At 36.4% G+C, this 17,004-nt stretch overlaps 1 protein-coding gene across 16 annotated transcripts in view; it reads left to right on the top strand.

The window, feature by feature from the left end:
- DCAF6 (DDB1 and CUL4 associated factor 6) overlaps positions 1–17,004 on the top strand; it is a 165,804-nt gene that overhangs the window by 72,448 nt on the left and 76,352 nt on the right. For all 16 annotated transcript variants that reach the window (XR_013487378.1, XM_078156512.1, XM_020974661.2 and 13 more), the window contains exons 8-10: positions 3,413–3,506; positions 6,709–6,828; positions 8,639–8,899. Coding sequence is in view for 15 of the 16 variants with exons in the window: in XM_078156512.1 (XP_078012638.1) it covers positions 3,413–3,506; positions 6,709–6,828; positions 8,639–8,899 (475 nt within the window). In the remaining variant the exon portion in view is untranslated. The remainder of the gene's footprint in view (positions 1–3,412; positions 3,507–6,708; positions 6,829–8,638; positions 8,900–17,004) is intronic.

Here is a 17,004-nt window from a genome sequence, read left to right as displayed (position 1 = left end):
TAAAGTTGATTTTAAAATTATGAAATTGCACACCTAGATGCACATATGTAGTTTCCAAAGGAACTTGTTTATGCCTATCAGCTAGTAGAATCAGTTCTTCTATTCACATGTAGCCCATCACAGTTTTTGCTTCGGATCCTAGTGTAGTCTTGCTTTTCAACAATTATGAGGACAGTTCTATTCTTATGAGGCCAAAGGGATTCTCTGGAAACAGGTAACATTTTCATCAAGTGTCATTTTCAAGACTTTATGTCCCCTTTCATAACTCAGTTTTAGTACTTTGGGAGATGGGATCACACTCTTGAAAGGACACATCCTCAGGTAGCTCACCAACACTTTATTTTCTTTTTTTCATATAAATTTATTTATTTTCAGTTTTCAGTATTTACTTCCACAAGATTTTGAGTTCCAAATTTTCACCCCATCTCACTCCTCCCCCCACCCCAAGATGGCATGCATTCTGAATATCCCTTCCCCTAGTCTGTCTTCTCTTTTATCTCTTATCCTCTTCCCCTTCTATTTTCCTGTAGGGCAGGACAGACTTCTGTACCCCATTTCCTGTATTTCTCATTTCCCAGTAGCATGTGAAAACATTGTTTTTTTAAACATATGTTTTTAAAACTTTAGGTTTCAAATCTTCTCCCTTGCTCCCTCCCCAGCCACCCTCACTGAAATGGCAAGCAACTCAATATAGGTTATACATATGCAGTTATGCAAAACACTTCCATAGTAGACATATGGTGAAAAACTAATTCTATTTCCCTTAGTCCTATCCTGCCCTGCTATTTATTCTATTCTTTCTTTTGACCCTGTCCCTCCTCAGAAGTATTTACTTCTGATTACCCCCCTTTCCCAGTCTGCCCTCCTCTCTATCATCCCCCTGCTCTCTTGTCCCCTTCTCCCCCTATTTTCCTGTAGGGTAAGACGGATTTCCTTACCCAATTGAATGTGTATGTTATTCCCTCCTTAAGCCAAATCCTATGAGAATAAGATTCACTCATTCCCTCATAAGAATAGAACTGTTCACTCAAGTGAAAATTGTTTTAAATCCACAAAGAAGCTGAATAAACAATAAACAAAATACAGTGAGGCAAAAGGATTTCATATCCCACTGTATAGCTCGATTCAACATAGTTTGTATGTAATAAATGGAATATTCCTTGAAATTAAAAAAAAGATCTTTAAAGGCAGGTAGTGGTGTGAGATTAGAATTTATGTGAGACATTATAGGACAAATATAGGTCTGGGTATAATCCACACAGAAATATAATTATAAAATCACCATACATTATTGTATAGAAGAAAAAGGTAACAAGGGCCAAGGCAGAAACTTGGGGACATCCACAGTTAGGAGATGTGGTATCAATAACCAACAAAGAAAATTAAGAAAAAGCGCTGAGAAAGATTGTAGGAGGACCAGTGTCATGAAAATCTAGTAGAAAGAGTATATCTAAGAGATGATCAATAATGTTAAATGCTGTAGAGAGATTAAGAAAGATAAAGATTGAAAAAAAGGTTAATTAGATTTGGTAATTAAGAAAGCACTTAAAATTTTGGTGATAACTATTAGAGATAATAAGACTATGTGTGGATTGGTGGGTTTGTTTGTAAGTAGCATGGAATGAGCCAGTATATAGTGAGAGGTTGAAGATAAGAGAAATCTGGAATAATAGAGGGAGAAATCTGCTTGAAAAATCATGAGGGTTTTGTGGTCAAAGATGTATGCAGAAGGAATGACTTTATCAAAGAGATATGTCATCTCTTCATGTGAGACAGGAGTGAAGGTGGAGTCAATGGAGGAAATAATCACATAATTTGAGATGAGAAGAAAAGAAAAAACTTTTAGTAAAAGGACTCAATTTGTTTGTTAAAGTTTGAGGTAAAGTCCTTGGTTGAGAAGGTAGGGGAAGAGAAGGGGAAGAGAAGGCTATCAAAGCATCGAAAGAGGGAAGAAAGCTTGGAACAGTTATTGTAGGTATTGCAATAACCAATTGGTTAGGGTGATATGAAAGGAAATCCTTGATGCTGTTAATGCTTAGTTGAGATTTTATAAAATAAAAAACTTTTCATGGACCAAAAAAAAAACCAATTATGAGGACATCACCAAGTGAATGCCTTTTCCTCCTCAATTCCAAAGTACAGAATCACAGAATTTGAGACTTGGAAAATGACTTTGGGAGTCATCTTGGCCGGCTTATACACAGAATGAATCCCCACTCCTAACATACCAGACAAATGGTTATCTGCCCCTGCTGGAAGACCTGTAAGGATGGAAAGCCCACTGCTTCCAGAAACAGCCCATTCCACCTGCAGTCATGTCTCAAAGAAGTAAAATTGAAGCCACTCCTAATTTGAGGGCCCTAATTAATTAGTCATGCTCTTCTTTGAGCTTTGAATCTCTTCTCCCTTAAAACCAGGAAGCAGTGTAACATATGTGCCTATTAAATTATTTTCTTTCAGTTATAAGAATGCTGAGGGTGAGATTGGCTGTTAAGGGCATTAGGTTTGGGGTAAATGTGCTCACTGTCATCTGAAGTAGAGAATAGAAGAACATGGGCATCATTGGTGTTGGCAGAAGTTTGGGAGAAGGGGGTGAGGGTGGCAAAAAGAGATAGGACTATGGAAAAAGGGGCGTAGGTGATGGGCCAGTCTGACTACTGAGGGGACACAGAAAGCATCAGGCTAAGTAAGCAGGCAAATCAGCAAAGCAGCCAAATGGCAGAGAGCCCTGTTCAGTGACCGCTTAATAAAACCTGCTACACATCCGTTGTGGTCACAGGTGGGAGCAGTTAAAAAAAAAAGATATTTCAAAGAGAAAGCTAAGTGGGAAGTTATCCAGAGACAAATGCTTTTGATTATTTAGTGACTAAAATGGACAAATACAAAAGAGTTGTCCATCTATCAGGAGAATCTTCCTAAATGACATATATTAGAAATGGGGGACAATGAAAGTGAATGAAACCTTAAAATTCAGCTCACAAATCCCGTAATTCAAGCAGGTTAACTATGTTGGCACAGGAGAATACCAATGATCTGAATATAATTAGGGCAGGGGCTGGAGATTTTAGGTTCTTGCCTAGCCCAGTGGCCGTGCATATGATAAACAGGATGCCAAGTTAGCTGGTTGAAGCATCTCAGTGTGTACTCATTATCACCAGTTGTGTGTGCTGCTTTGCACTTTTCAGCTTTATGTTTCTTCAGTATCCTTTATAACATTTGATCAACATCTTCTGACATATAAGGTTATCAGATAATTATTTGTCTGTGAACCATTTTAGAATGTTGACACTTAATGAGGAAGCAAGCTAGATGATTATTTCTTATGGTTAACAGGTGATTTGGGACCATATAAGTAATTTTCCTTTTACAAAGATTTGAGATTTGTTCAGTGACCTTCTCCTTACTTTCCTAGTTACGACAGCCTCCAGTTAAACGTTTGAGACTTCGTGGTGACTGGTCAGATACTGGACCGAGAGCTCGGCCTGAGAGTGAGCGAGAGCGAGATGGTAATTATGCATTGAGTTTTCAATATCCAGTATCTTTGGATTACAAAGAATAAATGATAATTTGTCAATTTTGATATTATTGAGAAAGTTAGCCAGTTTAAGGGAATCACCGTGCAGATCAAGTTGGTTTCTTTGTTCACCAAAGTTTAATAATGCTCGTACCTTAGCTGTTAATTGGATAGCAAGTGAAATTACACTAGATATCTGTAATTGTTACATGCTATTGCTCTTTGCAGCTGTTATTTCACATTGTAATATGTTTTTATTTTCCTTTCAAGTTTCAATGAGATTTAAAACAATATGTGTCCTTCAGTGATTTTTACAAATATATTATGTCATTTGAGTTTTAAACAACAATAGCCAAGACTCTTAGACCCAGAAGGTAAATATACCTAATACTTTGAACTAGTCTTTGTACAGTATGTTCTCCACCATTCTCTGCATTCTCACCTACCTTCCAGGTGTGGCCAGATCAAGGCAGAGTATAGAACTGTTAGCTTCTTTGTTCTGGACACAATGTTTCTTTTAAGCCACTGAGGTGATAGCATTAGCTTTTAACTACCACATAACACTGTTGATTCATTGAACTTTTAGTTTATTAAAATACCTGGACCTTTTTCACAAAAACTGTTATCTAGTCACACCTACTCCATCTTGTATTTCTGAAGTTGGTTTTTTGGGAATTTGTGTGTAAAAATTAACATTTATCTCTATTAAATTTCATATTACTTGATTTGACCCATCATTCTAGCCTTTAGAGATCTGTCATGTGACATGTTTGCTGGCCCTTGAAACATTGTGTCAGAGGCAGATTAATAAGAATAGACCTTCCATTTTTTCCTTTTACCAGGTTATTGCTGTTAAACATCACAGAGCCATGGACCGATCTTTAGGGCACTCCTAGGAACCTCCTTCCAAGTGGACAAAAAGGCATTGATAACTGTGCTTTGTGTTCCATTATTCGACCAGTTTTGAATCTCCCTAACTATATTGTCATCTAGCTCTTATTTTTCCATCTTACCCACAGACTTAGCATGAGAGACTTTGTTAAATCTTTACTCTAATATAATGTGTCTCTAGTAGTCCCCTAATCAGAAGCCTGTCCAAAAAAAAAATGAAGTTAATCTGAAGTAACCTGTTCTTGATGAAATTATGTGGGCTTCTAGTAGTCACTGTTTCCATTTCTGAATGCTTAGAAACTATTCCCTTAATACAGCGTCCTAGAATTCTACCAGTATCAATTTTACTAGTTGCTAGTTGGTAGATTCCAGCTTCTGTTAATTGAAAATTCAGACATTTGCCCTTCTGCCAGCCTGCATCATATCTTCCATTCTTTAGGTTCTTTGAGGGATTAATGACAGCAGATCAGCAATTGTAACTGCTGTTTTTTCAGTATTCTGTTGTTTATCCAGATCTGGTGATTTGACGCTGCCAGATACCACTTGGCTGAATCCTCATGTATCTTGCTTTTACCTGCTAACTTGACTTAATCCTCATGTATCTTGCTTTTCCACTCCCTGCTGTTTATCTTCTTCCCTTCCCAATCCAAAAAGCACTCTCCTTGGGAAGAGAAAACAGAAGCAAAAGAAGAGTTGATTAGCTGCTGCCCTTGAGCAACGGTCTTTGTCCTTTGCTTCCCGAGTAGCTGAAAAAATAAACCATCTTCTGTTAGCGTTTTTTAACATTTTTTGTCAGCTTCTGCTTCTTCTGTACTTTAGCAGTCTTAATATGGCTTTTATTTCTCTATTTCCTTCTCCCCTAGTCATTTGATCTTGTTTGCCTCTTCTGTAAATGTCTTTGAGTTTGAAGCTGTCCCTGAGTTCCCTGTGCCTCCTCTTCAGTCTCTTTAGTATGCTCCCTTTTTTCTTACTCATTAGTTATTTTGGCTTCAGTCTTCGGAATTTTGTTAATAGCTTTCCATCCTACTTGGGCTGACTTCCCTGAAAAAGATTGGATCATTAGATCTTACTCATCCTTACTCTGAAGCTTTTGAAATCAATTCTCATAAAATCAAGGGTGCATGTTAGCCCAAGACGAGTTTTCTTCTCCTTTTCTCTCACAGTCTCCAGATATGGTATGATGTTCCTTGCACCACATATTTCTCTTGTTTCTACATCAGTAGCCTCTTCCTTTTTGTTGGTAAGAACTGTATCTAAAGTAGCAGTTTCTCTTGTAATTTCCTCCGCCTTTTAAAGCATGAAAAGGACCTTGGTGCTTTATCATATTAATAGTATGGATTCTTAGGGAGAAGAAGCAGAAAAAGCACAGCAGAAAGAAACACCTAACATGTGATATACTAATAATAAGAAATATAGACTGTTTTTACCTTTTCTTTTTAACTAAAACGTTTTTCATCTGTTATGTGGCACCTGCAAAGCCAGAATAGTGACATAGATGCTATTTAGTGATAGACTTTAAAGCGCTAAAGTGTGTTCCACTAAATGACTTCATATTTAAAATCTCTGCACTATTTTTATCATACTTATAAACTTGAATGGCAGCATTGTATATAAGATGAACTCTGGGCTTGGAATTAGAGGACCTGGATTCAAGTCCTCATTGTGCCATTATTTGCCATGTGATTTGGGCAAGACTTTATATCTCTGAAAGTTTCTACATCTGTAAGATGGGGATAATATTTGCACTATGTGCCTCATAGATTTGTAGTAACTTGCTTTATAAACAATAAATGATAAACATGATAATATGATAAATACAGATAATATGTTATCTCCTAAAATTTTATCTTTTAGTATTTTTTCAGTAGCATCACAATATGCAAGTGATAGGGAATTCTGTAATAAACTGTAATGAAGACTAGAAAGAAAGTTATTTCTGCCAATGTATTAGGACACTAGATATTTTTATTTCTAAGCCCCCAAATTCGGTTGCAAAGAAAAGGAAGTAGTAGTACCACTTCCTTAAGCATCAGTTGATATTTCTTTGGAACTGATATACCTTAAATACAAGTAAAGTTTAGTTACCTATTACTGAATACTTGTTTTTATTAGTTACTTTAGTTATGGTAAAACTGTAACAAAAATAAATCTTGTTTCACTGATTCTGTAAGTGAAAGTGTATTTTTCTCCATACAGTGTATTCATGGTTCTTTTTTCATTTGAAAAAGTTCCCTCAGGAATTTCCAGGTAATTGTGTTGAAAGAATAGATTTTGAATGATTTAGAAACGCTTTGTTATTATAGGAGAGCAAAGCCCTAATGTATCATTGATGCAGAGGATGTCTGATATGTTATCACGATGGTTTGAAGAAGCTAGCGAAGTTGCTCAGAGCAACAGAGGACGGGGACGATCTCGCTCTAGAGGTGAATTTTTTTATTTATTATATATTTCAAAAAAATTACCAAAGAGAAACTATCAAGGTGAAAGATAATAAAACTGTTTTTATTAGTAGAGAGAGAGATACACAACAACATTTTTGTTAGTACCATCTTGCCTGTGATTCCAAAGTTTTGATCAGGAGCAGCAAGAGCCAAAATTCTAATTGAGGAGGGAAAACGATGCCACCTGCTGCTTATTGATTTCTCTAGTCCTTTTCCTCCTTTCAAAGAACAAAAAAAAAAATCTGAGATCACCCAGTTTAAACCCTTTTGTAAGAAATAGGAGACTGGGGGGCAGCTAGGTGGCGCAGTGGCTAGAGCACCGGCCCTGAAGTCAGGAGGACCTGAGTTCAAATCCGTCCTCAGACCAAACATTTGACACGTACTAGCTGTGTGACCCTGGGCAAGTCACTTAACCCCAATTGCCTAAAAAGAAAAAAAAAAGAAATAGGAGGCTGCAAACAGGCTTTCCCCATAGTTGTATCTTCCATGGTTTAATAGTTTCTATTCTTTAGTTATTAAATATAGTTCAAATTATTCAAATCCTCAAACAAACAAAAAATCTAGCTCAATTTTACACTGTTTGTCTTTTAAATAAACTAATTTATTTTTTTGTGGCTACTTTTTTTTAATTCTATAAGTGGTAAATTAATTGAGGAGGTGTATATACCTATGATTAATCTTAAACAGAGGAATATTTAAATCACAGTCTTTGAGACAGTGTCCGGAATGAGTATTAATATAAAATTAATTGTGGAAATGTTACTGGTACTGTGCATTTTTGTTATAGAAAAAGTTGGAAAGAGCACTGGTTGGGACTTAGAGGAGCCTGGTTCTACCACTTACTGCTTGTGTGACTTTGAATAAGCCACCTTACCTCTCTTCATCTGTAAAATGAGGGACTTGGATTAAAAGATAATTTCAAAGGTTCCAGCTCTGGATCCTGTAATTCTGTATCATCTGTGGACCAATCTTCCTTCTAAATTTTTCCCACCAAACTGAGATTTAGGAAACAAATGAGATAGCATCCTTTTCAAGTTTGTGTTGTTCATATGGCTGTACATATTCTTAACCTATTAATGTTTTTGAGTTGTTCATGGCTGGATTGCTTAATTGTTCTGTCGTAGAAAATTTGGGATCATGTGTTTGATGCTAGTTGGGGTTTTTTGGCTACAAAATATGAACTAATTATGACATCAGAACCGACAGGGAACATGGATATCATTTAGTCGTGGGATCACACATATAGAGCTGTAAGGTACCTTAGAGTTTATTTGATCCAACACCCTCATTGTGCAAATGACAAGCCTGATGCTCATGAAGTCAGCTGAGTTGCCCAAGTTGAATAGCTAACTGGGGTCAGAGCAGGACCAGGACTCTGTGCCCTTCGATGATTGTACCTCTAAGCACAGTTTGATGATTAGCAGTTAGATGCCATTGCTTATAAGGGGCATTGGGTAATAGTGTAGGGCTATGTCACTGTAAATCTGTCTCTCTACTATTAAAACTGTTAAAATTTATGTTCATAGAGTTGGGCCAGCACATTACATATTAGCTTTCACATGATGGGAAGCAATCATTTGGACTCCGTGTAGGACTAATTAAACTGATTTTGTTTCCACCAAACTGGTCAATTTTCGTAAACTGATCTGATCAACTAAAAGTTTTATCATCTTTGAAACCATAGTACTCCTTTTATTCCCCCACCTTTTATTTCCTGATGTTATATTAAAGTTTCTGGCCTCAGAAAGATAATTTTAAATTTCAATCTGCATTGAATATGTATTTATTGAAGGAGGGACAAATCAGTCAGATGTTTCTACTGTTCCTACTGGCCAATCAAGTGCTGAATTAGAAATGGGTGAGACTGCAATGGAAGTGGACGCTCCTGCAGAACAGTTTCTTCAGTCATCTTCATCTTCTACTGTGTCAGCTCAGGCGCCTTCAACATCATCTTCCACAGAAAGCCCTCGTTCGACATCTTTGCTTTCCTCTCCAGACACTGAACAGAGATTAGCCTTAGAAGCTTCCGGGCACCATACACATCATCAATCTGGTGAGAACAATATACCCTAAGTCGGCAGTAATTTATCATGTTTTCTGACAATAAGAATTTCTCCATTTTAGGATGTGTTTAGAAGATGCTAAAAAATTTTATCAGTACTTGCTAGAATAATTGACCAGAATGACATGTGTGTATGTGTACATGTTACTTCACAGAAATTAAGTCTTTAAGTTAAATGTGTATATATGCATCTGTTTCCCTTATATTTTTAATCTGGAGAAGAGAGATATTTTTTAATAGTAAAATTCTAAAAAAAAGTTTAATTACAGATAACTAATCTCCCCATTTGAGAACTGCCAACTACTTTTCTCTCTTGAGTATGGGTAGTACTTAAATTAGGTCTCACTGAAAGCTACCATAGCACAGTGTACCTAATTTCCATTACCTGTAACAGAAGGCAGAAACTTCTCATTTTTATGAAGGTAATACTGCCAAGTACAACAGGTATCATGAGGTAGTGAGAATACTGATATAATTTTAAAAGCGTTTTACTCAAAGATTATTGTAAATCCAAATATTATCTCGTAGGATCTTCTAATTTACTTAAAGGACATTTTACCCTTTCTTCACTTTAATTGTGTTGGAATAAATGCTTGTTTTATTAGTACCTGATACCAGAAAACAAGTGTACTATGAGACCCTATTAAAGTGTACCAGATTATTTCCTTTTTACCATAGTTTTTCATGGCCATCTTTAGCATCACAGCTTTTTTACCTTACTCCTCCCCAATATCCCCACCAAAAAACAAAATAAAACCATCAAGTAGATAAGTTATGTATTAAAGCATTTTCTGAGAACATTTCTATATATAGTACAGTCATGCCCCATGTTGCTTATGTTTTAAACTATTCATTTTAAAAGCAAATAAAATGTTTATTCAGAATTTCGGGCACAAGTTAAAACTTATAAAATTCTTAATAGCTCAGCTGTATGATGCCACTTTTATTCTTGCTTCCATAGAAACTGACATCAGATCACAAAAAATGGGGTATTTTAAAATAAGCTCTGTTTCATCAGTATCCCCATTTTGGTGATTTAATGTCAGTTTCCATGGAAATAGAAGCCAGAACCTTTTGCAGAAACTGTTAGATCTCTTGTAGTTTTATCTGTCTCTAGACCACAAAGTCATTCTCCAAAATCAGATTTTCAGGAGAATACAGTCTACTTACCTTTTTAATTTAAGGGCATAAAATAAAACGTTTTCTAAGAAGAAAAAAATCTATAAAGTTTATTTTTCAGAACAGATTTTCACACTTGTTGAAAACTTGTCAGTTACACAAAATATTTTAAAATTAAGCAAATGTCATTTTTAAGGTAAGTGACATTCTGAAGCAGTATTAAATAGCTTGCGCTCAATAATCTATTTTCAGGGTAATCTGTCAAGGAGATTATACAGTCTAGGGATTTAGATGTTTACTGAATAGTGTCCCAACTTAATTATTTAATTTAATTGTTCAAGGATTCGTGATTTCGTTGCTTCAGGCACTCCTTCCACCAACACAGATTGCAATTCTCTTTATTCTTTAGGGGATGATCTTCATTAATTGCTGTGCCATGCTGCTTCCCCCCACCCCAATTCATTGCCTGTTGATTGGGTGATTAGACTTTTTGAATTTAGCTAGTCAGGCTCTCAGATGACAAGACACATAGTGTTTTAGTCTCTTACTGGGCCTTTTATTCAAGCTTTTCTAGTTTGATATGGAAGCTGCCATAAGTTGAACAGCCTTTAAGAACCTAAGGTCATTTTTATAAGGCTATAAGACTTGAGAGTAGGACTTTAGAGGAGTTTTTCTATTAATGCTTCTGAAAACTTAAAAAAAATCCCTTTGAATTTTAATTTTAGTTATATATTTAAAACAGATCGTTATCAGTTATACTGATAAATCACTTTTCACCTTGAAGTATTTGCTATTTGAATATGTATCCAAGGGACAGGTAGCATATAAGCTATGTTTGTGATGAAATAATCATCATTATTTTGAAACTAGGCAATCCTTGAACATAGAATTAAATAGGAAGTTAAAAAAAACTGAAACATTTTAGGTTAGCTAAAGCAACCATAGAATAATTTTACCAGGACACCAAGACACTATAGTTTATTAAATTTCCCTACAATAAGGAATGCAATATAAGCTGCCTCTCATTCACTTGGTGAAGCTTAAGATCTTGCATGTTCACAAAGGCCTAGGTTCCAACAGGAAGACCCCTTACATTTGTACTTTCCTTTCTCCATGTCCATTTCCCATCCCATCTAAATTCAGATGGATTTGTGGATAGGAGAAATCAAAATGGCAAATAAATACACATTCTGAATCTAGCTGGGTGCCCAGCCACCTCCTACCCTTACCAACCCAAATTAGAATCAAGACAGACATGGGCCTAAAAGACAAAAAAAGGGTTGTTCTTTAGGTTAAGTAGAATTCCTAAAGCCTATCTCTTAGTGTAGCTTAGGTCCTACTTCAAAGCTCCTGGGTTCCTTCAAGACTTCATCTGTCCTTTCCCCCCTTTGCCTACCCTAGGATTCAGGGCATTTGGCTAATCAGTCAAGTATTTATTTCTTATGTTCCAGACCCTTTTCTAGGCACTAGGTAAGAGAGAAATTTGCTTCTGAATGCCCATTTGAATTATTCAGACCACGTTATGAGTGGTATAATGGAAAGTTGATTAAATGCCACATGTTCAGTCTATGTCATTTATTTTATCAGCCTCCTTCTTCCTCAGAAGTCTTATTATCTAAGTATTCAAACCATTCTTGCTTAAAGCCATGCTTCCCGAAGTCTTGAGTCATGGTAGTTATTATATGTGATTTTTTTTTCTTAAACCTTTAAAGCAGACTGTCTTCTCAGGTTGTAAAAGCCATATTCTGTATGTAAAAGGAGTAGGAAAATATTGAGTTGAAATAATACAGATTAAAATTAAATCTCTGTAAAAAGTGTTTATGACATTTAAATTCATTAGAGAGACCTATTTGGTGTAGTGGTCAGAGGGCCAGATTTGAAGTCAGGAAGACCTGGATTCAAATACTGCCTCAAGTGCTAGGTTTGTGACCATGGATAACTTGAAAACCTCAAGTCCTAGGTATGTGACCGTGGATAACTACCATCTAACCTGATAGTACTCTTGAGCAACTCCATAAAAATATGCCACAGGCAAATTGCTGACCTGAATCATTGGAAAGAATTTCCATACTAGAAGTTCCCCAAATTAATGAAATCATAGTTCTGGACCAATAACAACATAAATTCATTATAGTATATTTTATTCAATAAATTTATTTATACTATTTTATGTAGTGTATTTTATTCAAAACCAATTATATGATTATACCGTTAATTTCTTTTTCTACCAGTAAGCAGAATAGAATTTAATAGCAAGAAATAGTCTAATAGTCACCTCTCAAAATAATCCAAGAAAAGATTTGTATAATTTTATCTTTGTGTTAGAAAGTTTCTTTTGTTGAAAAGAGAGAAATAATGAAAAAGAAACAAAAAAAAGTGAATGTAGTTGTTTTTTCCCTGTAGTCCAGAATATTTAGATGAAAGAGTCAGGTTACCATATTATAGTTTATTTGGCTTATTTTCATCTCTTGTCTAGAGAAACTGTTCCTTTAATCTTTAATCTTCATAACTTTCTGTGATTGGAAAGGGCAGTGCAGAAAATTTGGAATGATTGAATCAGTAAGCAAATATGTTAGCTTTATAAATAACATTTAAATATTCTTAAAATATTTAATGATTATACATCATGTATTATATGAACCATTCAAAACCTGATCATTTAATCTCCTACATAATATTCATAAAAGTATAGCTATAGATATCTCTTGATAACCATACATGGCAACTCGCCTATTTATAGGTATTCTCGTCTTAAGTTCAGAGAGTCAGTTTGGACCTTCAGAACCACTAACAGTAACAACCTCTCCAACCAAGTAAGAAATTTGTCTTTCATAATTATCAATGTAGTCAAACATTTATTAAATGCTTATTGTATATATGGCCCTAGAGATAGGGAATTAGAAAAAGAAATTTTCCTTGCCGTCAAGCTGCTTACATCAAAAGGTATAAATATAAATAGCGGTCATTCATATTTGAATGAGCTAAGTACATACAAGCTGAGAGATCCAAGAAGTAAGTATTACTTTGAGATGGTAGAATTAGTGAATGCTTTGTGAAGGAGGGAGCTTCTGCAGGGTCTTGAAGATAGTGAACAAGTTTAGCAGGAGGAGATCCTGAACTATTCTGCTCCAGGTATTGAGGTCAGTTTGTGCAAATACCTGGAGGTAGGAGAGGACAGGGAAAAATCAGGGGAAGAAGGGAGGGTAAGTGACTGAGACTCCTAGAATTCATTGCACTTGCACATTTGCATAATATTTTATAGTGTACCAAGCACTTTTATGCACATTTGTTCACTGAATCCTTAGTACAACCCTGTGAGGTAGCAAAGGGAGGAAATATGAATTTTCTTTATTAGGCTACTGGCAAGTAGCCCAATTAGGTGGATGAAATAGACTAGCATAAAAAAGGGCTGGAAAGGGAGGTTGGAGATAGATTATGGAGGGTCTTGAAGTTGTAGGTTGAAATAGGAGGGGGGAAGCTGATGAGTTCAGTTTTGAGTTTCATAAATGACAGAAAATTCTGGTGTAGATATCTTTTAAATATGGTCAGAAACATGAAACTGAAATGCAGTCAGATACATGGTTTTGGGTGTGCTTAGTATAGTGGTGATAAAAGGAACCCATGAAAGTAGATGGCATGGAATGAGTGTATGTAGAGCAAGAAGAGGACCAAGGAGAGGGCTTGGGGCAGTGCCTAGCATTAGAGACCAGAAGAGGGGAGAAGAATCAGTGGAGGACACCCAGAGCCAAGGAATTAGTCAGAAAGATAAGAAATCCAGGAAAGCATGGTCTCTTCAAATTGTATTCAGAACCACTCACATTTATGCAGTACTTTGACACCACCAGAACTGGAATTCAGACCCAGGTTTTCTGGCTCCGTTTTTCTATTCCACCATAAGTGCCCTTCTCTTGAAAGCCAGTGACAGAGAGTGAATCAGACGGTCCCCTGAATCAAATGATGCATAAAGATTCTGGCTGAAAAGCACATTGGATTGAGCAGCGGAGACATCACTGGGGATCTTGGAGATTAGTTTGAGTAGAGCGGTGGCCATTTTCGAGTTAGACAACTGGAGAATATTTGGTGAGAAAGTAGAGAGAGCAGTTGGAGACTGCCACTCTGCCCAAACTTATGGAAAGAGTAAAGGGAGAGGGTCGAGACATGGGGCCTCCAGACTTAACAGGGTAGATGAAAGTGCATCATTAAATTGGCTGGCAAAAAGCTTGGCTGAGAGAAATAAGGCCTAAAGTCATCGACTGTATAAATGGGAAGAGGGTGATGGAGTTCATAGTGGGAGTGGAATAAGGGCAGGCTCAGGAAAGGGGAGGCAGGAAGATCGGAGACTGTGATGGGAGAAGAGGATTTAAGGTTGGAATTTGAAAGGTAGACCAGTAGCCAGAGTTTGTGTCTTACCCTGCTGTGACTGACTTGGGTAGAATGAAGACATAGAAGATGTTGCAATGGAAGTTCTGTGGAGGTCCTAAGAGGCCCGTGTAGCAGAAAGGTCATCACTGTAAATATTCACATCAACAATGAGAACATCAGGCAGTAATTTAAAGAGGAAGAGAGCAGGCCATATTAAGTTCTGTGGTCACTGAAGAAGAGTGAAAGCAATCACAAGGATTGGTAGAGGGTAGAAGTGGCCACTTGAGAAAGCTCTTTGAATGGGTAGCATTTGAACTGGGCCTTTAAGGGTGGGAAGACATCAAATGCTAGAGATGCAAACAGAGGGCCCTTCAAAAAGAGCAAAGCACTTTGGTGGGAAAATGAAGAGTGTTTGGGGGACATTAATTAGATTGCATTTTTCTTTCTCCTCTTATATTCAAGCAATTATAGGGTCCTGTCAGTTCTGCCTTTTTCAAATTCTTTGGTCCTCCATAACCAGGCATCGCCTTATTCTTCCACCCTTATCTCATAGTATTACTCTCTGTGCCCTCCACGTGCATACCAGTCAATTTTAAATGATGCCTCTCTCCTTAGCCTGTCTTTGTGCTTTTGCAACACACACAGAGATGGGTGGATCACTTTACTCATGCTGTCCCTTGTTCCTGGAATACGACCCCTATTTTTTTGGTGAATGTATGTTCATACTTTAAAATTAGAACCAAATGACAGCTGCCTGAAGCCTTGCCTTTCCATCATCCCAAATTGGTAATGACTTTTCCTCCTTATACATCACATAGCTCTTTGTGTAACTTTTTTCCTACGTATTTATCGTTGTCATTATTGTTGTTGTTGTTATGATGTGTTTATTTGTTTATGTGTCATATCCCTTTATTAGAATATAAACTCTTCATTAGGTTAGGGACCATGTTTAATACAAACTTCATTTCACCTAACTCTTAGGACATTGCCCTCACTACACTAGACATTTAATAAATGTTTCTTGAATGTAATTGAATTGGGAATAAGGCAGGAAGAGGAAGAAGGATTTAATATTAAGCTAAGGAATCTGGGCTTTATTTGATAGGCAATAGGGAACCACTAGACATTTTTGAGGGAGGAGGAGGTGCAGTACAATCAGAGTTGCACATGGGGAAGATATCAGGAGGTTTTTAGGTAGAATTGGAGACAAGGGAGGTCAGCTAGGAGAACATTCAGTTAGTCTATACAAAGTGAAAAGGGGCCTGAACTTGGGTTGTAGCAGAAGGTACTGTGCTCTGCTGCCTTTATTCCTCCTGCCAATCCCTGAATGAGATCCCTGTAGTGATTTACAAGGCAAGGCATTTAGGAATTCAAGGAGTGACTTTCCTGCCGCATTTCCTTGTTACTCAGCACAGAGGTACTCGTTTACATTGGCATGACTTCAGACTTTAGGTTCTGCTAGTGTTGACACTATTTTAAGTTTTAAGTGATCTTAAATGACCCTCTGAACTTCACACTGCCAATCAGCAGTGTGGGCTATATATAACATGTGTTTTTCATAAAGATGTGTTTTATATATGCATAAACACATTTGTAAACGTGTGTACATTTTTTTTGGTTAACTTTTATTTCACCATCTTACAGAGTATAAGCTGGAATTTCAAATTGAAGTTAACAGGTTAAGATTCTGATATTCTTTAGTGAGCTCTGCTTGTAATTGAGGACACATTTTTTCCACCTGGAGAGGAAAAAAAATGTAAAAAATCCTGTGGATAATAATGCCTGCTTAATGAAGTCTTTGAAAACTAATAAAAACAATAAATATGTGGTTTATAAGATTATTTTAATCAGCTCTAGATTTTCCAAACTACAGATCACCAGTGTTCGTTTGGGAGCCCTCCACTCAGATAAATTAGGGGGTATAGGGCTCATAGGTGTTTCTGCCTTTGGCAATAGGGGTTGGAGTCCCAGACCAGCAGGGTAGTTTTCAAATTTGTTTACCAATTATCTCTTTGAGTCGTTACAAATTTGCTCTGTTGTTTTAACAATTACATGCTATTTTTGCTTAAGTAGATTTCTTTCTTTTCTGTGCAGGATGTTTATTTGTGATTGCAAAATGATACTTTATTTAAAATATTATTAGACACTTTTTAATTTACTGTGTTGCATATAAAAAGGTTACACATACCCAAAAGGAAAAAAAAATGTTACTAAGCATGAAATATTAGGTGTCAGCAAGTGTCCAGACCTACCTAGAACTTGAAAGAAAGGTCTTTATCTGGAAGTTACAATGAGATCCTATGGAGTAACTGGAGTTGCAAAATAGGAGATCAGAATAATTATTATTGAGAAATCATTCTTTCTTCCCTTTGAGATCTCTACAGGATGGGCTGAACTGTTTTGGCAGTTAGATGTGAACAGATAGTATTGTTATTGGAACAGACAGTAAAGTTATTAGAGTCTGAGGTAAAATAATACTGACGTGAATAAACGTTTCACATTTCAATCTGGTATTTCAGTACAGAAAGATTAACCAGAGGGATTTTAAAAAGTAAATTGTTCTTTGTGTTTTATTTTCATTTCATTTAATTACATTAATATTCCAAAAACGATGA

Source organism: Phascolarctos cinereus, unplaced genomic scaffold (genome assembly GCF_003287225.1).
Source record: "Phascolarctos cinereus isolate Bilbo 61053 unplaced genomic scaffold, phaCin_HiC Scaffold_5;HRSCAF=322, whole genome shotgun sequence".
Lineage (NCBI taxonomy): Eukaryota > Metazoa > Chordata > Mammalia > Diprotodontia > Phascolarctidae > Phascolarctos > Phascolarctos cinereus.
This window is presented reverse-complemented; position numbering and strand designations above follow the sequence as displayed.